Source organism: Parasteatoda tepidariorum, chromosome 1 (genome assembly GCF_043381705.1).
Source record: "Parasteatoda tepidariorum isolate YZ-2023 chromosome 1, CAS_Ptep_4.0, whole genome shotgun sequence".
NCBI classification, from domain to species: Eukaryota; Metazoa; Arthropoda; class Arachnida; order Araneae; family Theridiidae; genus Parasteatoda; species Parasteatoda tepidariorum.
The window spans coordinates 2,446,161-2,471,075 of NC_092204.1; the positions used below are offsets into that span (position 1 = coordinate 2,446,161).

General features: G+C 32.0%; 1 protein-coding gene across 1 annotated transcript in view; it reads right to left on the reverse strand.

The window, feature by feature from the left end:
* Nucleotides 1-218: 218 nt before the first annotated feature.
* Nucleotides 219-24,915, reverse strand: part of LOC107446829 (uncharacterized) — a 30,244-nt gene continuing 5,547 nt past the window's right edge. The window contains exons 2-9 of the mRNA XM_016061600.3: nucleotides 16,757-16,946; nucleotides 10,581-10,690; nucleotides 10,371-10,466; nucleotides 8,790-8,897; nucleotides 7,350-7,412; nucleotides 4,172-4,244; nucleotides 2,208-2,295; nucleotides 219-778 (exon numbers count right to left, since the gene is read on the reverse strand). Coding sequence (XP_015917086.2) covers nucleotides 424-778; nucleotides 2,208-2,295; nucleotides 4,172-4,244; nucleotides 7,350-7,412; nucleotides 8,790-8,897; nucleotides 10,371-10,466; nucleotides 10,581-10,690; nucleotides 16,757-16,946 — 1,083 coding nt within the window. The 3' untranslated portion in view covers nucleotides 219-423. The remainder of the gene's footprint in view (nucleotides 779-2,207; nucleotides 2,296-4,171; nucleotides 4,245-7,349; nucleotides 7,413-8,789; nucleotides 8,898-10,370; nucleotides 10,467-10,580; nucleotides 10,691-16,756; nucleotides 16,947-24,915) is intronic.

Genomic DNA, 24,915 nt, shown 5'->3' on the forward strand with positions numbered 1-24,915 from the left:
TTTAGGTCTCTGTTCATTATTATTTTTACTCCTAAAATATCACTACTATTTTGATCAATAAAAAAATAGATCACAACTATGATAATATGTATAATTAACTATGTTTTAGTTGAATTTATGAACTGTTACAATTGACCCCGTTAGTGGGGACAATTGTAACAAGTGCTCGACTGTCAAAAATTGTTAATAACTAATATAATAAGATTTAAAACAAGGTATTTATTTTTTTTTCTAGTAGAGGATAGTCTACTTTACTCGTCTGTCAATTAATACTAATAATATATTTGATTTTTTATTAGTTAAAAATAGTCAAAAATGTTACAATTGACCCCACTCTCCCCTAACATTCAAGATAGTGTCGACGAATCTTCCAATTTCTGGCATTCAAGAACTTGGACCGTGTAAACAGGCCTTAAAAGCGTCTTACGTTGACCTGTAAAGCATAATGGTCATATCCTTGTAACTCATCCGCACATAACACTGTTTCGAATGGGTGACGCAACTGCCCCAATTCCGTCCCACAATGCAATGCCACGTCGGATGGTAAAGTTGATCGAAATCTTGTTTGATGCTCTCTGCAATGTGCTTCTCGGTGGAATAGATTCTGATGGCCTGAGAGGCCGCGTGCACTGCTGCCCTCTGCATGTCCAGGGCCATGTCCGATGCTTGGACTTTCAAGTCCATCAGGTCGTCCTCTTGAGGGGGCGGCAGTGTTGAAGCGGCCACTATGCTGGACCTTCTATCTCTGTGAGATGTGTAGTGAGGCTTATTCTTTGCACTGGAATACAAACAACCAATTGAAAATATGAGAAATACAGTGAACACAAGAAATTAATTCATATCCTGACTATTTTTTTCTCTTTTTAAAATAACTTTTTCAATTGGGTTTAATATGAAAAAAGCACAACTACTTCCACTTACTAGGAATAACATTTACCATTTAGTTTGATTAATAAACTGAGTTTTAAATATGCTTACTAAATTCATAAACTTCGGTAAAACAACAATATAAATTATTTCCAAAGGAACTAGACTAATACAATTCCAACCTGGCGAGTAGCGACTTATAAACAAGACACTTCGTTTGATGCTTTTACTTGTTGCTAGAAATCAGGTTCGCAGAAAATGCTGTTTACTAGTTAAATTTAGTAGGAATAACACGATCTGTGACGTAGGCTATAGTATACCCAATTGAAAATTTGATGATGAAAAGAAATTTCGAAATAATATATTGCGAGTACAAATAAGTTTACGCCGTTTTTTATCAATAATTGTCCGTTTACTGTAAAAATAAGGTACATTATCTTTTATTCAAACTATTCTCCATTACTAGACACTAATTCCCCGCCCCCCCCATCTTCCTGGGAATACTCGAACACCACGTTTGAAGAACTCTTCATTTCTCGAGGATATCCACGAATCGACCCATTCCTGGGATTCTTCAAACGCTGTCAATTTCTGCTCTGAAAAATCACGTGTCATCGACCGGAATGGGTGATAAGGGCAAAGTCTGGCGAATACGGGGGGAGGGTAGAACTTCCCATTGAAGTGTTTCCAAATAGCAAAATCAACTTTCCTGCAAAATCGACTCTTGGCTTCAGTTTGTATGGAACGTTGGGTTCCATCCATACTTTTTGGATCATTCCCAACAATTTTAAACGATGTGAAATTGCTCGCTGAGTCACTTACAATGTAAGAGCAAGTCTGTTTTGCGTTTGGGATGAATCCTTCCATTTCCTTTGTCTTCGCACAACTTCGGCCTTCCACTGTGTTCTGTGTCTTCCACGTCAAATTCACCGTTCTTAAACTTCTGAAACTTCTCTCATCTAAAACAGCCTCACAGCTTCTCGATGATGCGCCTCAGCTGCAGATTTCTTCAAATTAAAGAAGTAAATCAAAAGTTCCGAGAAATGTCGCTTATTTGGCACAAAATTTGACATTTTTGTACAGAAACAATTACGTAATGCTAACACGGAATACTTTAAGGTTATGTGGTTACCAGATGAACAAGACGTTTAACACCAGTCAATTTCCACATAACCTTCTGGTAGTGCCATCTTGTGGCGAACTTATTTGCACACCCTATACAATATAATGAGATTATTTTACCTCAAAAAAACTATTCAATCTCTCCCAATTTGAGAAAAAAAGATTTATTGCTTTAAAGAGTTATTTAAATACATAATTAATTTCAGAAAACTACTCACTAGTCTATTATGAGGGACTTGGGATTGTAGTCTTCAAAATCTTTCACAGATTCAGTCCTTTCAGAGGTATCACAACTTCCGGTGATATCTGAAATATTTATATATACATCTGTTAATAAAGAACTCAGAAAACTAGTTAAACAACGATAGCTTAAAACATAAAAATTAATGTATTAAATAATAAATATTAAAATGAAAATTAACTTTTTTTTTCTTCCGATTTTTAGAGAATTTTGCGATGAACACTAATGCTAATGCATAATAATCTTCTGTAAAAAAAATTATGTGTTGAACTTTGAATACGGAATAAGTAGTGAGTAAAAATTTTAAATGAATAATAATATTGTCATTAAAACTGTTCTTTCTATAAGCTGATAAATTAAAATGATTAATATTCAATTTCTATACTATACTATAGCATTCAAAAATTCATAAGACACCTGTTAATTTTAAAACTTGTGGGTAAAAATTCTCACTTAACTAAACCTGACATTATATTCTCTAACTACTTCAATATTTTTAATAATAATATATATTCAAGTATCATTAATTTTATTTTATTTTATAACCGTCGTAGAACAGCCGACTCCTTATCCTTGTAATTATGATCCAAATCCAGAAAACAAGGGAGCTCCGGGATCAGTACCCCCAGAAGTACTAATTTGTTATGGGAACATAGAGGACTTTGCGACCCGACAGATTTAACGTGCATAAGTCACCATTTATTACACTGGAAGACTTCGGCAGGCGGGGAACGAACCCACGAACTCTTTGGCATACGCTCAGTGCCCTACCAACCAGGCTATCACAGCCCCAAGTATCATTAATAAAAGTTTTTGGATTAAGTATTATAAATCTGCATTGTTGACGATAGATAGGAAGGTACTTTATTTACGTCACACTAGAGCTGGCGTGGACAGATCGTTAAGACACGGTTCCCAGCAGATCACCGAAGTCAAGCATCACTGGCTGCTGTCAGTGTGCGGGTGGGTGACCTCTTTGATCAGTCTGCTTAGGGGCCGAGGGTGTGCGGTGTCGGTCCTCATTAAACTGTTCTACCGTTAAGTGCTCTACTTCGCGTGCAGGTCGTCGGGCTACCGAAGTGGAAATGCAATTCCTTCTGCAGAGGATCAAAATTGTGATAGTATGTATGCCTCCGGATCATCCTCCGGGATGTTTCCGATGCCGTCACCAATAGCCCATTGTGCAGCTCTAGTGCTGTTGTTGTTGTTGTTAATTTACGTCGCACTAGAGCTGCACAATAGGCTATTGGCGACGGTCTGGGAAACATCCCGGAGGATGATCCGAAGACATACCATTACAATTTTGATCCTCTGCGGAGGGGATGGCACCCCCGCTTCGGTAGCCCGACGACCTGCACGCGAAGTAGAGCACTTAACGGTAGCATAGTTTAACGAGGACATCCATAGTTTAACACCCTCGGTCCCTACGCAGACTGATCCAAGTGGTCACCCATCCGCACACTGACCGTAGCCAGTGATGCTTGAGTTCCGTGATCTGCTGGGAACCGTGTCTCAACGATCAGTCCACTGCTGGACGCAGCTCTAGTGCGACATAAATGAACAACAACTCTCATGTTTCTAAAAATTAACATAAATATTATTTTAGGTCAGAGTAAAAAAATGAAAAGAACTTGTATCAGTACTTATTTATCTAAAAAGATAAAAACGTATCGACCTACTTTTCCAAACTTTGATTTAAGACAACTTTTACCCAACAAATATAAATAATTAGATATTGAACAAAATCATTGAATTAAGATATTTGACGAATTCCATTGTGTATAGGTAATTATTCTCGCTACATTAAGCCATTGGGATTAAATTTCGTGATCATGATAAGTATTGCACACAATGAATATCTCGGTTAAATCAGACAGTTCTTCGAAACCTTCCACAAATACACTTGAGATACATAAAATTAAAACAAAAATGTATGTTTACCTTTCTGAAATATATCGCGGGATCCACTTTTTGCTTTCTTGTAAAATGATGCTACGCAAACTACGCTGTAGATCTAATAATAAATAATAATACCAAATTAATTTTGAAACTCATTCCGCGGATGATAATAAATTACAGTCAAACCCCGCTATAGTGAACCCTCAGGAACCGAAATTTCGGTTCACTATAACCGGAAATTCACTATATCGGTTCCTCAAACAATTTTAAATAATGCTTCCAAACTACCCCCTTTTATTACACGACATTATTTAAATAAATGACGAATTAAATGAAATACAAAAATGACTGAAAACTAATACGTAGTAATAAAAATATGTTAACTTTTATTTTCTTATTACTCTTCGTCTTGAGTACAAAAAAAATAACCTTCTTTAGCTGATGAGTAGAGCCCGGATTTTGATGACCTAAAACAGGGATGGCGAACCAATGGCACGCGTGCCATTTATGGCACGAGCAACATTATTTTGGGCACGCCACCGATGACAGTTGTAATTACACTATGAATTGTTATTACACAAATGTTATTACACTATGAGGCATATGTAATAATTAAATTAAAATTCACAAAAGCAAAACAAAATAATAAACAATTATTAATAAAAAAATTAACAATTAATGCTAAAAAAGCAATTAATAACGATAAAAAACAAGCTAACAATAAATAACTAGTAAAAAAATTAACAGTCCTGCTTAAACTAACATCTTACAACCTAACATAAGTTATTTGTCATCTAATCTGCAACAACAGAAATCACTGATGTTACTTCATGCGTATAACTGAGACATGGCACAATGTATTTATTTTCAATGTAAATAAAGAGTTTTGAGTTGATAGTATTTAGTATTATTATTTTCCCAATAATCACGGAAGCAAAATTATTTGACGGCACGTCTATGACCTCATTAAACAATTTTTTAGAAAAAATGGCACGTTGGTGTATAAAGGTTCGCCACCTCTGACCTAAAAAATCTCAATTAATGCCCTTAAAAAGTGCAAAAAATGCCCTTAAAATGCGAAAATTGCGCTAAAAATGCCTTATGACATGACTTAAATAGAAGTAAAAATATTGAACTAAAACAATGTTTTACTCTTTAAAATTATTATGAGTCGTTTCAAAAAATATAAAGCAATGCAATACTTGTTCTACGTTCATTAAAGTTTGACAAATATGTTTTATATCCAAAAATAACAAAAAAAAAGAAAATATATTGACTCCAAAACATTTTCATTTTGTATAGAAACTTAAATGAATATAACAACTTCCATCTCATAATATTACTAAATATCAGAATTACAGTGGATTATTAAATTTTTTTTTAATATTTTGAAATGTAAACGAGCGTCTCTTGTCTGAAAGCAAATTTTTATACCAGGAGAAGCTTCTTTCAACGTCTACTGATGTTATTGGTGCGTACTTGAAAAGGACGGTCACACTTACTGACAATTCTTCTTCAATTTGAAAAGATGTTGCTTCACCTGTTAATATCCTAGAAATTTTCTTCATTGTTTGGAAGCCAGTGTAATAATAAAAAATTATAAAAAATAATAAAAATTAGAAAAATTTAACAAAAAATTTAAAAAATGCTTTAAAATGCAAAATACGCCCCAAAATTTTAAAGAAAATGCCCTATAAATCTCAAAAAATGCTCTAAAGGACAAAGAATGTCCAAAAATGCAAAAAATGCAAAAAAAATGCAAATGTCATCAAAATCCGGGCCTTACTGACGAGCAATCCTCAACATTAGATATGGTAATATTTCCAGACACTCCGATAATTTTTCCTCAATTTATGTTATTCCAAATTTTACTAAAAATTATGTTATTCCAACTCTAGCCACCCATTCGAGCACATAAAAGTAGTCTCACCCAATCGCTTAGCAAAATTCATCGATTTTGACTTGAAGCATTTACTGAACGATTGCGGCTTCCTTGAATGCTGGACCCATTCAATAATGAAGCAAACAAGAAAATATGCTTATTGCTTTTTCTTCCTGTTTGTTTTAAAAATTGGTATATGTATTTATTTTGAAGTAGAAGTTTCAAAATTATTACAAAAGAAATAAAGAAAATAAATCAGTCGAAGACAGAAAAAAGTTCATAATATCCAACTTCCTCTTTTTTTTTGGTTCACTATATCCACAAAAAATAATTTTATACGTGTGTAGCAGGGCATGAGAGTGAACATTTCGTTCCCTATATCCGGGTATCCACTATAAACCGTGTTCACTATAACGGGGTTTTACTGTAATTATATCGAATAATATAATAATTATGACATCCAATCAAAGTATGAAATTGATTTAAACAAATTTTAGGATAAAAGTTCCAGGATAAAACTTTGAAATAATCAGTCAAAATTGAAAAGCGCTAAAAGCAGCTAAAACCAAATTTCTCTTAAGTTAACAATTTAAATGAAAAGTTAGAAACCGAAAGTAAGCAAAATGAAATTTTAAAGATATGCACGTTAGCAGACACAGCACTTCATCAGGGGACACATCAGAGCCTTTCTGTAGTTAGTGATTAAACCAAAATTTGACTGACTGTGCCCCGAGGTCCCATAATGGAAAAACTAAATATGAAAATGCAATATCTTAAATATTCTTGCATTGTTCCAATTGCATTTTGTTATTTAGTTTATCCATTATGGGGCGCCTTGGGGTATACAGTCAGCTTTCGGTTTAATCACTAACTACAAAAAGGCTCTAATGTGTCCCCTGATGAAGTGCTGTGTCTGCTAACGTGCATATCTTTAAAATTTCATTTTGCTTACTTTCGGTTTCTAACTTTTCATTAAAATAATAATTATGAGATCATATTATGACTAATAATAAAATAATTATGACATCATATGATGACTAATAATATAATACTGTGATAATTATGACTAATAATACTATTATAATTATGACTAATAACATAATAATTATGACATCATATTATGACAGGAATAAGTTGCAACATGCTAGAGTAGACAAAAACCTGATTTGCTGAAATCATGGTAATGGAGGGGGATATTAGAGCCTAACCTTAAGAAGCCTATTTTATTTAAAATGTGTAAAGTTACATATACTGATAAGAGGAGTAGTATACAATAACCAAAAATATGCTTACATAATATGCTCTAAAAGGAAATTTCGAATAATTTAAAAAGCTTACTCGTAGTACTGTTAAGAATCCCACAACGACGCTCACCAAAATATCTGCATTGCCACAACTTGACTGAAATAAGAAGAAAAAAATATCAATATTGGAACATTCCCTGTAAATTGTCAAAACTCAATTCTGCAAATTTCATATTCAGGAAAAAGGTATGATTATTCAGAGAAAGGACGCTTTTGTTCATGATTTCGTAGCTTAAAATATAGCCTATATTAACTGCTCATTTAAGGTAGACGCTAGTACCAATAAATTTGAATCCTAGCACAATCATTCACCCTTTATTAACTAAATTATTATAAAATTATAAAAAATGTGCGAAGCTTTTTTCGACCTGATTAAATAATGTCTATTTTACACTTTGATAAAGAGGTTTTTAACATTCAAGGTCATTTTTTGGGAAAAATGAAGTCTGAAATTGAGAATGTCTTGCAAAATGCAGCAGAGTCGCACATGAGAGTGCAATATTCTCACCGAACCTAGCTCAGTAGACGCACATACGGATTCGCAGGTATTTCATCAAACACGTAAAATGATAGGCTCTTTCATGCGCTATGAAGCGACGGTACGCTGAAATGGACTGTGGTTGAATGAATTGTGAAAACGTTGAATAGAACAATGTGAAAAGCACACTTTTGCACAATACATGACGAGAATCGACATGGGAAAGAAAAACAAATCTTATTTTCGAAGAGGTAAAATTGAGCACCTTTTAAAAACACTCAATGAAAAAAGCACCTTTAAGTGCTTTTTAATATCGAAAATAAGCACCTTTAAGCACTTTTTAAAAACGTTAAGTGGATCGCACCAACGCATCAATTTACAATTAAGTTTGATAGAATGAAGCAATTTTAGACTTTAGAAGGAATTTTAGATAGAATGAAGGAAAGGAAAGATCTGCTTTTAAAATAAGTTAAGAATTGAGAGACAAAGATTGATCATAAAATGGCGTCTTTGAACAACTAAATAATTCCATATGTAATTTCGTGAGTTTTTAACTAGCAATGATAAACGTCATATTACAGGCAATGTTCCATTTTAATGCAATATGGAATTGATATTTGTGGATTCCATCAACGCATCAATTTACAATTAAGTTTGATAGAATGAAGGAATTTTAGACTTTAGAAGGAATTTTAGATAGAACGGAGGAAAGGAAAGACTTGTTTTTAAAATAGATCAAGAGAGAAAGCTGAGAATTGAAAAACAAAGATTGATCATAAAATGGCGTCTTTGAAGAACTAAATAATTCCATATGTTATTTCGTCTCCTATCAACTAGCAATGATAAACGTCATATTACGAGCAATGCTTCATTTTAATGCAATATGGAATTAATACTAGTGGATTCCACCAACGCATCAATTTACAATTAAGTTTGATAGTATAAACTGAAGAATTGTCAGAACAAGTTTGATAGAATAAATTGAAAGAATTTTACCTTTATAGTGATGAGCCGTAGAGAGGTGTATGCTGCCATTTGGTCTGCTTCCATTTGAGGACTTAATGGCCTCAGTCCTTGAGGATAAAATCTGTCACGCCTGATATACTGAAATTACATTTTTGATTTTGAGGAACAACAACAATACATTTTGTAACAGTGGAACAAAGAATGAGCATATACACAACAAAGTTTAAAGTCATGATAAGGTTGAAGGTACTACAGATTAGAGACTTTTAACCACAGATGCCTAAAGCTTTCTGTTATGTTATACAATATTAAACAGGGTGTCAAAGAACTGACTGTCAAAATGTACGTTTCAATAAGTTCCACTTGGGTATCCAGGTTTAAAATATCTCCATTGGAAAAGTAATAACATAATTTGTCAACAGAGGGCGCTGCTGACGGAAAAATATAAAGCAATAGATGTTAGACGTACAGCTGTTAATTTCAATTTTGATGTGAACAAATATATTTCTGGTATCTTTAGCAAAACCCGCAACAAACCACCCATTTTTGTTTTCTACCATTCTTCTTTAATCGAGTTTTAAAATTATTTTCAGATCCGGTTGCAATACATACCCAAAGACAAAATTACATTTAACAATATTTATATACAATCGAACCCCGGTTTAGCGAAACCCTATTTACCTATATAACGAACTTTATGAAGTTAATGAAGTAGATTTATGGGAAACAATAAATAGCGACACGGACACAGAAGTCAATGGTAATGAATCTATAGTGAAAACTGTTACATTTTCTGATGCTTTGAATGATTTGGAAACAGTGAAAACTTACCTAATGCAGCAAGATGTAAATAAATGGAGGAGTATTTTCTCCTTTTCATGACGTCAAAAAAAAACTTTTTAGAGTAAGAAATAAAAGAAATAAGCAAACCATACTCACGAAATGCTTTAAAAATTCAAATTAATCAGCGAGTAAACATTTTCTGTATTTTCCGAATAAAAAGTGTAAGTGTAAGATTTCTATCTATTTTGCGTATTTGCTTATTAAAGATGTTCGGATAATCCATAAGGTTAGTCAATTTTTTATTTTTATTTTGCCCTCGATATTACGAATTATCCTCGATTTAGCGAATAATATTTTCCGTTCCTTAATGAATTAGTTTTAACCCTTTTTAAATGACCCCATTTCTTTTTTTTCTTATAAGTCGTTGAACAGCCGACCCATTTTTTGGGTTTACGACTTCTAATGTTCAACTCCTCAGCCTTGAAATTTTGAACCCAATCCCGAAGACAAGGGAACTCCTGGAACAAGTATTAGGAGAAATTTTACCTTTTTGGTGAAACTAACCCGCATTTGCGTTACACGGAAAGGAAGACCACGAGAATTTCCCAAGGATAGCCTGACGGCAAAGGGACTCTAACCCATGCTACGTAAACCACTGAAGATATTTCACGTCAGCACTGTGGTCGGTGCAAGCCGGATGCGGATTCGTATCGACCAGTCATTGGTGGGATTCGAACCCTGTTCACCTCATTGGTAGGCGAACGCTCTATCCCCAGAGCCATCACGGCTCCCCCATTTCTTCTAAATGAAAATGAAGAAGTATCTCACCATTATTAATCTCAGCAATACAAATCCTGTACTAGCAGCAATATCCACGGCGGCAAATACTGCCAGAAGCAAAACTGTTCTCAGTGATACACTACCCTGTAATTAAAAAAAAGTTTAAACTTAATCGAATTCTAGCTTTATTTCAATAAGAACAATTGCTGTAAAAACAACTCAGTTGTTGTTGCTTTATAAAGAAGGGGATCTACTCACACCTCTGCTGACTTGTTTAATTGCAAACGCCATCCACCACCAGCTGCCGATGTAGATGCCCACAAATACAACACTCAGGACGAGGGTTGTCCGGGAAGACCGAAGTTCAGCTACATTTTTTGGAGAAAAAAAATTCTTTTAAAACAGTGCCTTCCTACTCAAAAAATATTTTACTTTCAACAGTACAGTATATTTCAACAGTACAGTTAACAGTAACAGTACAATATAATTCAACAGTACAGTTAACAGTAACAGTACAATATACATATAATTCAACAGTACAGTTAACTGAAATCTAGCATGATGGGTTGCATTTATTTAACGGGTGGGTGACCACTTTGATCGGCCTTTGAAGTGGCTGACTTATCCGTCCTCGTTAAATCATTCTACCGTAAAATGCTCTATTTCGCGCTCAACAGGTCGTCGGGCTCTCAAAACGGAATAGACCCCCCCTTGCTCTGCAGAGGATCAAAAGCTTTGGATCATCCTCTCTAATAGCCCATTGTGGGTCGGGATAGCCTGGTTGGTAGGGCACTGGGTCCACATCCAAAAGGTCATAGGTTAGATCCCCGAAGACTGCCGTGGTGACTGATTCACGTTAAATCTGTCGTATCACAAAGCCCTCCACGTTCCCGTAACAAATCATACCTCTGGGGTTACTGATCCCGGAGTTTCCTTGTCTTCTGGATTGGTTCAAAATGACGAGGCTACGAAGTTGAACATTAGTAGTCGTAAACCTGAAATTGGATTAGCTGTTCAATGACGGCTATAAAATAAAATAAAATAACCCATTGAGCAGCTCTAGTGCGACGTAAATATAGTACTACTATTGCTACTAAAAACATAATCAAAATCTCATAAACAAGTTATCAGCTGAAAGCGTATGCTGGTTGGTATTGGTTGAAAGCGTCATACGTAATGGAAAAATATTTTACTTTGCGTAATTGAACAGTTGTGACTCAATTATCACGATAAATATTAAATACCAACAAATCCAACCAATACATCGCCAAACCGACGTAATAAAATAATGCAACCCTAGACCAGAACAGCAAAACGTTTTTTGCAGTGTGGGGGCTTGCACGTAAAGAAATGTTAATTAAGTTTCGTGTCCAAGCAAGAATGTGGTGTTTCCTTTTTAAGATCAAAACGCTCATTTGATTAAATCTTTAGACTATCTAATATTGGATAATCAAATAATTATTCCATTAAGAAATATACAAAAGAATATTTAAGAATAGAAATATTTAAGAATATACAAAAATAAATGTAACTAAATACTCGAAAAACACGAGGGTGATCGAAAACATATTATATTGGCACATATATGAAATGAAAAAAACAAATTTTACATCTGCGTAATTCAACAGTAATACACATTAGAGATTATTTTCTAAAAAATATAACTTAAAACTAGCAAACAAGATGGTGACCGAAAACATATTAATTAATGCAAGTATGAAACGGATCAGAAATAATACTTCTGCGTAATTCAACAATAATGCCAGAATATTTTCAAAGATAAATTCACTCATAAACAAGATAGTGAACAAGAGAATGTATTATGTATGATGCAAAAAGAATGTATGACTCACACATGATGAGATGGTAATAGCTTTCACAAATCGTAAATTTCGATTTCTCGAATCATGATTTTTTAGACTATCAAGTTTAATAACTTTTTTTCACGTGTCTTATTATTTCATTATAATATTACCAGGTGGTATAAGGGTCTCAGCTAGAGATCAGAAATGGCCGACGATTTCAGAAACTAGTTCGAGAAATCGGTTAGAGAAAAAAATGCAAACTTCAATTTTTTCTTCAGCAAGTTTCATAATTAGTGTAAAATTATTTTTTTACTGCTTTTTGATCTGTACGAAAAATTAGCAATCTACAAAAAGAAATTTAAAAGTCAATCCCTACTTAGGTTCACAAAGAAAAATTTTATTTTAGTTACTTTTTATTCAATAATTACAATTTTTGTCATAAAACTAAAATTAATTAATTAAATTTAATTGAAGAATTACTTTTTTTACTTTCTCTATTTTTGTTCTACAAGACATAAATTGATGGAAATAGCACTGACAGCTTCAATTGGTAAAATGTCGAAAGCAGAAGTTCTTTATAGAATAGCTGTAGATTGGCGTTTGTCTTTCTCGAGGAGCAAACTTATGGAATCCAATATAGGTGAATTATGCTTCACATGTATCAGACTGCGCATTTTAAGCTTCAACGAGAGGACAATCTAGCAATCATCTGATGCAGTTGTTTCTAAATATGCCAATGTTTGAGTTTTAGAAATCATTACCAAAAGCTAGTATCCAAAATCTTAATATTTCATGCCCAGAAAATCAGTGCTATGTTTGCTTAATCTTATATATATATATATACATATAATTCAACAGTACAGTCAGGGTTGGCAAGATTTTGCCGCAGGTGGAAAAAACCATGGTAAATACCGGTAAAAACCNAATGAAATCGAAATTTCATTCATCTCACTAAATATTTTAATTAAAACTTAAATATCGCTTTTTTTATATTTAAATTTTGAAGTTTTTACTTGGTTCACCAAGCAATTTTTTTCTCAATTTTTGGCCCACGAGCAAAAAAGTTTACCCATCCCTGCTTTACACCCTCGAAGTAAATATTTTTTCCATCAGTTGATATTTAACTTATAAAGCGTTCTAAAAAAAAAGAATGAATTCAATAACAAATAACACCTTTTCAATTCTCTTTTTTTAGAATTTTTATTCAACCCACTTCTCTTATAATGCATTTAATTCTAGATATCCTCATCAACTGATGGAAAAAGAAATTTTCCTCAAGAATTGATGAAAAAGCAAACCCAGGAAGTAAACGAAGTTCACTGAAATCACCATATATACCATTTTGGAATTTAACCCATCCCATTAAAGAATAGCCTGAAGCAACACTTCCTTTGAATGGACGATGGCGTGATTAGATATTTCGTGTCTATAGATAATAAAGAGACTATCTATAGATTTCTTCCTGGGAATTGACCACTTTGTTTCCTTTTTATATCTGTCCATTAGTAAACGTCATTTAGCTTTTTATTTCTTTGCAAACTTCATCGATAGATACTTTTAAAGATTCTTATTAAGAAATTATACTAAGTGAAAAATATACATTAAAAAAAATCTAAAATTACTCTAATGTAATTTTTGAATTTAAAAAGCTAGAAAGTCTGAAAAGTATATGTTAATCGTAAAACGGGTAACGCATGTTTTTCCTTTCTCTTTTTTCCCCGTTCCTTTTTAGTTTAAAAGAACAATAGTGTTTCTAGTGCTATGGGCAAAATGAAAATATATGACAAAAATAAATACATAAGTTATATAAAATAGGCATATGAGTTATTTCTATTGCACAAAAAAAGGACACCTTGATAACTTTTGCTCTAATTTTCCATAAAGGTATAAGTTATGTAAAATAATTACATAAATTATTTCTATTGTTATAGTGCGCAAAAAAAGAAAAAAATGAGGACAACTGGATAACTTTTGTAAAATTTTTCATAAATATAGAAGTTATATTAAATAGTTATATAAGTTATTTCTATTGTTATAATGCGCAAAAAAAGAAGAAAAAAAGAGGACATTTTGATAACTTTTGATCTAATTTTCCATAAATATATAAGTAATATAAAATAGTTATGTAAGTTATTTCTATTGCGCAAAAAAAAAAAATTATAACTTTTGATCTCATTTTCCGTACTAGTACTCAATCTTAATAGTTTGAAGGACTAACCAAATTAATTGGTGCAGAGGATATTTAAGTTCGCGAAATGAGCAAAGAAGCAGACTTTCTCTAAATAACCATATATTCCTTTTTTTTTTTGAGGAGTTTTGTTTCATGATTCTTAAAATATGGAAGATTGCCGCCATGTGAGAGAAATATTACACCGATAATTTAAGCAGTTAAACAGGTCAAAAGACCCCTTAATTTCCTTTGTTGGGTATTTCGAAATATCGTTGAAACAATTTAAGCAGATGTCGTTGTCCCTACGAAAACATTGGTATTTAAATGTTATTATTTTTTATTTACATTGAATTTAAGTGTTTTCATTTTTTCACTTAATCATTATCTTAGGTGGGATATCAAGGCTGGGAATTTTCTGTTGGCAATTAGTGTTTCTAGAGAGGGTTGGTGCAAACTTTGGATACGGGGTTATACAAACAAACAGGCATACATACATACATACAAACAAACAGAAAACAAATCATTTAATTTGATAAATTTTCGAATTTGCATAATCTATACATAATAATAAACGCGGCAGTGTGTGTCTGTAATCACAATATATCGCCCCAGAAGCCTCGCCCAGGCACGAAACTCGGCACATAATTGTGTTTTGACATAATGAAGAAGTATTTTTTTCCTTTTTCAAAAATTTGGATTAGTGTTTTAGTTATCAGTCATTTGTCAGAAAATCTATGCTTTTTCGTCTTCAAAGAGCCATATTAAAAAAACTATTCAAAAATGCATATACTTTTCTCCACTCTTATAAATGTATGCTAATGCNGCCGACGCCCAGATAAGGCGCTTGTCCTAAGAAACCAGACCTTTAGGAGGCTAGTCAACAATAAATTTATCAAATTTATTGCTGATTATGCATATTAACCGGTTATTATATATAATCACCAGATCAATCACATTTACCGTAACATATATACATAGATGATTGGAGTGGTAAGTAATTCTTTCTTTTTGTATTTTTTATTTATTAATGTTGTTGATACACAAATAGGCCCACATAATGTTTAAAAATAGCTACTACTTTTAAAAATTTTTACGTAATGAAATTTGATACTTTCGATTATTCGAGTTGAATTATAAATTATTTAATACCTCATTAAAGCGAAGAGAACAAAGAATGGTGGAATTACATTTCTCATTCACTTAATTAAATTTTAAAATCGAGAAATACAGTTCCTAGCTAAATTATTAGAAGCACTTTAAGATTCTATGCAAAATCTTACTTAACAGATGATACTATAAATACAGCTTTATTGTTTTAACGAGACTGTTTGGACACATTCGTCTATTAGGGTTAACATTGTCATGCAATACGTTAAAAATAAATACAAATAGGAAGTGTGTAAAAAATCGCCTGAATGAAAACCCATTACATGTATGTTTAAATATAAAAGTATTGCATACAAACTCGTACAAAACATGCAATTATTAGAACACTACAATACGTCTAATGATTTGTTTGAATTATTAATAATATACTAATGTAATACCTGATATAATAAATATTCTATATTTATATAATATATCGTCTAATTTATCCAATCGTCAAATTCATGTGATATATCGCCTAAAATAACCTACGGAAACACGAACGTAAACAAGTGCAAACTAGTTTCAGTCGTGTCAAAACAATAAAGCTTAAAGTATCACCTGATAATAAAGAATTTACATAAAATCTTATAGTGCGTCTTAATAATTTGGTCTGTTTATTATAATATACTTATATAATATTTGATATAATAAATATTCTATATTTATATAATATATCGTCTAATTTATCCAATCGTCGAATTTATGTGATATATCGCTTAAATAAACTACGGAAACACGAACGTAAACAAGTGCAAACTAGTTTCAGTCGCGTCAAAACAATAAAGCTTAAAGTATCACCTGATAATAAAGATTTTACATAAAATCTTATAGTGCGTCTTAATAATTTGGTCCGTTTATTATAATATACTTATATAATATTTGATATAATAAATATTCTATATTTATATAATATATCGTCTAATTTATCCAATCGTCGAATTTATGTGATATATCGCCTAAAATAACCCACTGAAACACGAACGTAAACAAGTGCAAACTAGTTTCAGTCGCGTCAAAACAATAAAGCTTAAAGTATCACCTGATAATAAAGATTTTACATCAAANTTCATGAGATTTTTTTTACATACTTCCTATTTGTATTTGTTTTTAGCGTATTGCATTACAATGCTAACCAACTGTTACACGAACGTAAACAAGTGCAAACCGGTTTCAGTCGCGTAAAAACAATAAAGCTGTATAGTGTATCACCTGATAATTAAGATTTTATGTTAGAATCGTATAGTGGGTCGAATAATTTGGCCAATTAATTTAGAGGAAAATTTTTGTTCTACACGGAAATGTATTCTTACGTAAATAGAATTGGATGAGTTCTTCTTGGAGTAAATTTAAATATCTGTTTGCGGGGGTGGCTTGCTGAGCAGGTGTTGTTGTGTCAGGATGGGGAAACCAGTCGTTGATGACAGCCTGTAGGTAGCCTACTTCCCGGTCTACTTCGTGAAGTCGACATGTCAGTAGGATCAATGCCATGAAGGAGAGGCCCTGCAACAGAATATAAAATTTTATTCATCTTTTTATGAACATGCAGTTTGTCAACTTAAAGTGCATCTGCCTGTTACCTACTCGTTATGTAAAAATAAAATTTTTGCTGGAAAACGTTGATCTATGCTTAAGTAAATATTATATTATATTAGTTATTTTTCGCTATCTATAATCAACACATTAGTTTGGAAAAAATAAATCATCCATACAAAGAATCAAACTGTTTGAAATGTTAGATAAAGATATTAAAATAATGTCATTTATTCAATTCATACACTCCCTATATCTTGTTCACATTTTCAATCGTTAAATAAAATGCGTTAAATTCATCCACTCAATTTCAAATACATTTTTTTGAACTTGTAGTCCATAACACTTGATGTTAATACAGTTTTTTTCAAATATTAATTCATTCATTATATTTGATTAATTAATTTCAGTTTTATATGAGATAAAAGTTTTTAATTATTTAATAAAAAGTAACTATAATAAAAAGTTTCTTTGTTGACTTTTAAGTAAGAATTGACTTAGAAATTTTTTTTTTGTTTATATTGTTTGTTCATTTAAAGAATCAAATACAATCAACAAATTACTTGAAGAAAATAACAAAGACACACTTTTGAGCCTTAATGACTTTTAATGAGCACAAATATGTGGGCAAAAAACTAGTGATTCAACACTTATTTATCTGCAGCCATCAACTGTTTAGCGGTACGAGCAAGAATTATTTGGGACTGAAAAATGCTTTTTTTCCATTAAAAAAAAAAAAAAATTGGTGAGATTTTCCACCTAGGTAAAAAAAAAAATCATTAAAATGAATGAATAATTCTAAATTTGGGGAAACGTCATGGGCCCAAACAAAACCGCGTTTTTAATATAAAAAAAATATATATCACAAACGCAATACTTCATGTTAGCGTTTTCATAATTAGCATGAAACGCAAATAACGTAAATTTGGCTAAGCAAATTGCAACCTCGAATTATTGCAACAAGTAATAAAAGTAATTAAAAAATTTAAAGTCAATTCCTACTTAGGACAACAGAGAAAAATTTATTTTAGTTACTTTTTATTAAATAACTAACATTTTTTCTCGCATATAATATTGTTGTTGTTTACTGTTTTCGTATGTCTGTTTAGTCAAAGGGGGACGATTGTTCCTGTTTTCCAGTGGCGCCATCTATGTCCAAGAATTCGACTTCTGTCACACCCATTCATCGCACCCGTTTATAGGGTGGACCCATTCATACATCCATTCATTCATCCACAGATCGTAATTTTGACATGAATCAGAGAACGATCGATCTCCAATCCAGTACCCCCAGAGGTTTTGATTTGTTATGGGAACATGGAGGACTTTGCGACTTGACAGATTCAACGTGCATCAGTCACCATTTTACTACACGGGGAGTCTTCGAACCCGCGAACTCTCGGACAAGGGCCCAGCTCCCTACCGACCAGGCTATCCCGGCGCATATAATAGTAAAACTAATTAATTAAATTTAATGAATAAATTAATATTTGAAAAAAAAACTGATTAATATCAAGTGTCATTCATTACTATAATAACAAAAATGGTATAACAAAAATGTATTTGAACTTGAATAAGAAGTATTTTATTTAACGATTGAAAATTTGAACAATGTATAGGGAGAGAGTGACACTAATAGTAGGAATTGAAAAATAGCATTAAAATTTCATCTGACGACATATTAAATTCTTAGTAGTTGTATTTTTGAAATAATAAAATTAAGTTGAATACCTCGACTCTCAAAGTATGTGTTTTATGTATAGCCTGCAATCGAGATAAAAAAATATGATTTCAATTAGTTGGTCACGAAAAATGTTGAAAGTTTGAGCATTTTTAATTATTCTTTATATAATTTTAACTAATTTTGAAATCATAAAATGACAAATTTAATAAAAATCGATCGATACTTTCCGGAAGGAAAATTTTCTTAACCTTCTATCGCGAAAGGACAATGTAACCAATTTTGTTGAAATAAGGTACTTTATTTTAAAACCGTAGTTGAACAGCCGACCCAATTTTTGGGTTCACGACTACTAATGTTCAACTCCGCAGCCTTGTCATTTTGAATTGAACCCAATCCAGAAGACAAGGGAACTCCTGAATCAAGTATTGGAAGAAATTGCGTCTTCGTGAAGGACTTTTTTATGGAACTAACCTCAGTTGCGTTACATGGAAAGGAAAACCACGAAAACCTCCCACGGTTAGCCAGATGGCGGGGGACTCTAACCCATGATCCGCCTATCACTGAGGATATTTTACGTCATCATTGTGCACCGGATGCGGAACTCGTATCGACCAGCCATCACTGGGATTCGAGCCTGGTACACCTCATTGGAAGGCGATCCGCTGAACCCTCACAGTTCGAAATAACATAAATATAACATAAACTTTATAAACTTAAGTTTAACATTAAAAATAACATAATTTTTGATGATGTGAAGGGGAACTAAAGTTTAAAAATGGTGATTAAAAATGTTTTTGTTAAAAGAAAGCACTCCTATGTGTTCAAAAACGAGCGCTTTCAATTTCTCGTATTGTTTATTTTATGGGTAATCATTCCCGAAATGTTATTTTACGCCGATTAAAAAATTCAAGGGAGCTGAATTTGGCTTTCAGAATTTTTATATTACTTCTTGTAATTTATGGCCGATAATATTGAAAAGTAATCTAAATAGTATAATTTCATCATTAGGATTATAACTATTTCTGATTTTTGCAATTTTATGTTTGTTTAAGAACAGAAATTTTACGTCGCATTATTGGAAAAAAACACTCAAATCCTTAAATTTTCTTTTTTTTCTTTTGTAAAGTTTAACTTATATTCTCCATTTGAAATTTTTCCACGTGTAATTTGTTTATTTTATTTATTTTTCATAGTTTGCCTTTTAAGGAAGTGAAACTAAGGGATGTTTAATATCTGAAGTAAACTTTGCTTATACCTCTTCTCCCCTTTGTCAGCAAAAAAATAAACAAATAAAATTTTTAAAAATTTTGAAATTCATTTTTGAAATTTTGAATTTTGAAATTTTGTAATAAATTTTTTTGTCGTTTACGTAATTTAGTTGCTTTAGTTTAATAAATTTAGTTGCAGACATCTCTTTTAGCTGCTTAAGTAATGTTTGAATGGTCCCTTAATATTTCTTATTGTTTTTCATCTTTTCATCGGAATAAGTACGCCTCCAATCATTATTATTGCTGTGCACATTTTCACATCTATCATTTAAAATAAAATTTGAATTATGATTTAAATAAAATATGATTTAAATAAAATATTATTTAAATAAAATTTGATTTAAACAAAATAGGATTTAAATATGATTTAATATTTATGATTTAGTATATGATTTCAATATGATTTAATATATGATTTAAATATGATTTAAATAAAATATGATTTAAATAAAATATGATTTAAATAAATATGATTTAAATAAAATATGATTTAAATAAATTATGATTAAAATAAAATATAATTAAAATAAAATATGAATTATGATTTGTAACTGGTGTTTTTTAACTGAACTGTCAGCATAACATAGCTTAACAAGGGACAAGGGGACACATAGTAAAGTGTGACACATTGTGAAAAAGAAGGGGGGGGGGAGCTAGGTCAAAAATATCGAAAAGTGTGACAGCATGTGTAACTCTGAGCTCTTCAACTTCAAACTTCATTTCTTGTAAAAATAAAGAAAAGCACAATAATTGAGATCAAATCTTGAGAAATCAACGATTCAAATTGTATGATAATTTGAGAGAAAAAAGTCGGTTTTTATGAGATAACACAACAGCTAATTTTATGTTTCTTAATTTGTTTCCCTCAAAAAGTATTGTTTGGTTTGAGTTACATAATGAAATGAATGTTGGAAAAACAATGGCGTTTACTGGAGAAAAATGTAACTTTCCTCGATTCACGTCGCTGAGTTTCTATTTCAAAAGAACCACTTTCGTTGCCATCATTATAAATGTAACTGTTTTAAAACTTCATCTTTATGAGAATTATTGCTCGAGATATCAGTTTTTTTTTTACAATACTTTATCGGTTGATTCTCATTTTTCTCCCCTTAAAATTCGATTAAAAATAATTATAATATATTTGTTTATAAAATATATAGTTAATATAATTTCATATAAGCACAATTTTCTCCCCTTAAAATTCGATTAAAATAATCATAATAATTTTGTTTATTAAATAAATAGATATTATTATATCATGTAAGAATAATTTTTAACTTTAACAGATTGAAGTGATACTTAGATTTAAAAGATAAAAAACTACAAAAAAATATTTAAAATTAATATAAAATATGCGATATAATAAAAAGTAATAAGTGAGAAATAGTTTGAATTGTTTACAATATCTAACGATAACTTTATATCCTATTACGCTTCAAATTAGAGTGAATTTATATCTTTCTTGAGTCTATTATATATAAATGCTAAGATTTGTATTTGTCAACATCTAAATTCTCATTCTCATTTTGATTATATTCATTTTTTATTGATTTATTCAATTACTTTTGACATAAAGTGAAGCACGAGCTTATAAAAAGAAGATCTAGAGCAATATAAACTTTTCTCACAAAATTACACAAAACTCACAAAATTACTATAACTTCCAAACAAGAAAAAAAAAGAAGGAAAAAAAACTCCCATTAATTTTTTAAGTGAAAAGAGTTCTTTTAGCTCGTCAAATTTCAACTCTGTAATTTCATTTATACAAACTGCAGAGGAGTTCACAATTTCAACTGTCAATAATTCTCGAACTAATAGCCAAAAGTTAAATTTTTTATTCCATTTTATTTTAAACCGTCGTTAAACAGCAGACCCAAATTTTGAGTTTACGGCTACCAGTGCTCAACTCCGTAGCCTTGTAATTTTGAACCCAATCCTGAAGACGAGGGAACTCCCGGATCAAGTATTGGGGGAAATTTACCTTCGTAAAGGACTTTTTGACGGAACTAAACCGCATTTGCGTTACAGGGAAAGGTAAAACCACGAAAACCTCCCGCGGTTTGCCAGATTGCAAGGGGACTCTAAATCATGATCCGTCTACATCTGGGGATATTTTTACGTCAGCACTGTGGTCGGTGAAAGCCGGAAGCAGAATTCTTATCGACCAGACAACGTTGGGATTCGAACCCGGCGCAAGATATTAATATTTTCGATTTTCGTAGTTTTTTGGATTTTTAAGACATTTACTTTTACCAGTTTCTTTATTTCTAAAAACCGAAATTTGAATTTCTGTGCAACCAATTCATTCTCACGAAATGTTTCCAGAAACATTAGCATAATTCATTCAAGCCTTACAGTGGGGCAAATCCATGAAGTTAGCTGATTTTAAATACACATAGCTCAGTTAAAAAAATTCACGTAATTCAAATAATTTTTGACAAAATAACTCGGGGTTTCAGCAACCAGTTGCGCCAAATTTATTAACTTCCATAAATTAAAAAAAATGTTAGCTGTTTCAGTTCAAAATATTTTTAAACTAATGGAAGTCAATAAAAATCAGATTCAGTGTGAAAGACACCAAGAGTTATTTTAACAAAATCCTCATGTATACCGATGTTTACCCTATATAAAACACTCATGCTTACCCTATAGAAAATTATCAAATTCACCAGATATTTTATTTCCCTTATTTACCCAATATCGGCCCTATACAGATTTATTAAGTTCACCCGATATTTTATAGCCGTTACTCAGGCAATATAAACCCTAGATAAAATTGCACGATTCACCCAATATTTTGAAGCCGTTATATAGTCAATGTGGGCTCTATATAGAATAGTCCGATTCATCCAATATTTTTAACCGTTATTCAGCCGATATAGACCCCATTTGACATTGCCCAACTGACCCGATATTTTATAGCCGTTAATCAATGTAGGCCATATAATTGTTAAATTACCCCAGTATTTTACTTCCCTTATTTATCCAATATCGGCCCTATACAGATTTGTTAATTTCACTTGATATTTTATTTAAGTCAAGATCACAATTTTTGATCCCTTGCGGAGGGAATGGCACCCCCTCTTCGATAGCCCGACGACCTGCACGCGAAGTCTAGCACTCTACGGTAGAACAGTTAAACCAGTGGTTTCCAACTGGCGGCCCGGGGGCCACACCCGGCCCGCGAAGCCTTTTTTGTGGCCCGTGAACTAAAATATATTAGTTGTCCTTTTTTGTGGACAATTTTCGTAAAAAGTAAAAAATCTATGTGGGTTTAAAATATTTTTCACGTTAACAAAAACCTAATTTCTTCGTTTCTGAGAAATTTATCATACCAACGGTGCAAAAAAAGATTATTTCTCAGGTTTTGCAACCAATAAAATATTTATTCAAATAAAAAAATAATCGTGTATGATGCTCTTTTTTATTTCATTTTTTTTGTATTTTGTGAATATAATTTAGCATGTGTGTATCAGAAATTTTCTCGAAGAAATTCTCCGATTTAACTTTTTGAAACTACTCATTTTGGACGAAAATATTTACACACACATTTGAAAATTTAAAATGTAAATATCTATTCTCTGGTGGTTGCAGCAGACAAACCTCAATTTTGTCATTGAACATTTTGTGGGCTACTGTGTAAGTTTTAATACCAACCTTTTTAAAATTTTATACCTTAACAGTTAGATATGTGTTGCACATTAATTGTTTAATACATGGATGCACATTAAAGTTATTGTGGCCCGAATTTTTTAATATGCAATAATATATTTTTAAAATATACTTCTAATTTTAATTTGTAAATCAATACTTTTGTTTTGTACAACTTGATAAAAATCTGACAGTAATATTTAATGTGCCTTCAAACATAAAAGAATCCTACATAAAATTTTGATTAAGTTGCGGGCCGCCATTTGAATTGTGTTTTTAACTGTGGCCCCCGGCCTCATGTAAGTTGGAAACCCCTGAGTTAAACGAAGACCGATGCCACACGCCCTCGGTCTCTCTGCCGGCTGATCAAACTGTTCACCCACCCGCACACTGACCGCAGTCAAGTGATGCCTGACTTCAGTGTTCTAATGAACACCGTGTTTAAAATATCAGCCCACTGCGGGACCCCTATCTGTGACAATGTCACGTGGGTAGTATTGCTCACCTCCGTGTTATAGGTTCATCAGGTAGCGATAAATGAGCAACAGTTCCGGCATCCTCCGAAGAGAGTAGTTCAAGTACCTGCCGTTAGTAAATAAAAAAAAATGTAAACGAGGGGGGGGGGGAATGCTCTTGAAATGTTGACCTCGCTGAATAAAAACTCGTTCTCATTACTCTGGCCAGCTAGAAGTGATTTTGTTATCAAATGCAAGAAAGAAAACACTCATCGTCACGTCTTAACATTTAAAGACATCGAGAATAATAACGAGTTTAAAATGTGACCTCTTGAAATTATTCTATTTCATTTCGTACAAACAGTGTGTCATGATGATTGACAACATGAATGCCTTATTTGATGTCTGTTAAAAAGCATTCGCGAAGTTTCCTTATACAGTTAACCTTATTATATCACAAAAGTCGGTGTAATCTCCAATGAGGTTAATAAAATTATCAATAAAATTATGTACTGTAAAAGTTCGATCGAACTTATAAATGCTTATATCAAAATTACAAAAACTGCATACTTAAATCAAGCCAAAAATTACTGATCTCTCGCTATTATAGCAATTGCTTCTTTTTTTTATTTATTTTATTTTTTTTTATTTAAGGAAAGCACTTTTGTCTGCTTCTTAAGTAAGTAGAGTCGAATCTCTATTTAACGAAATCGCTTCATTCCGATAATAAGTTCGTGATATGGATAATTCGTTAAATAGAAAAGCTCTTTTTGAAATACTTAAACAACACCAAAACAGGTTTTAAACTCATAAACCCTGCACATAATTAAAATAGCAATTGTTGTTGTTGTTCATTTACGTTGCACTAGAGCTGCACAATG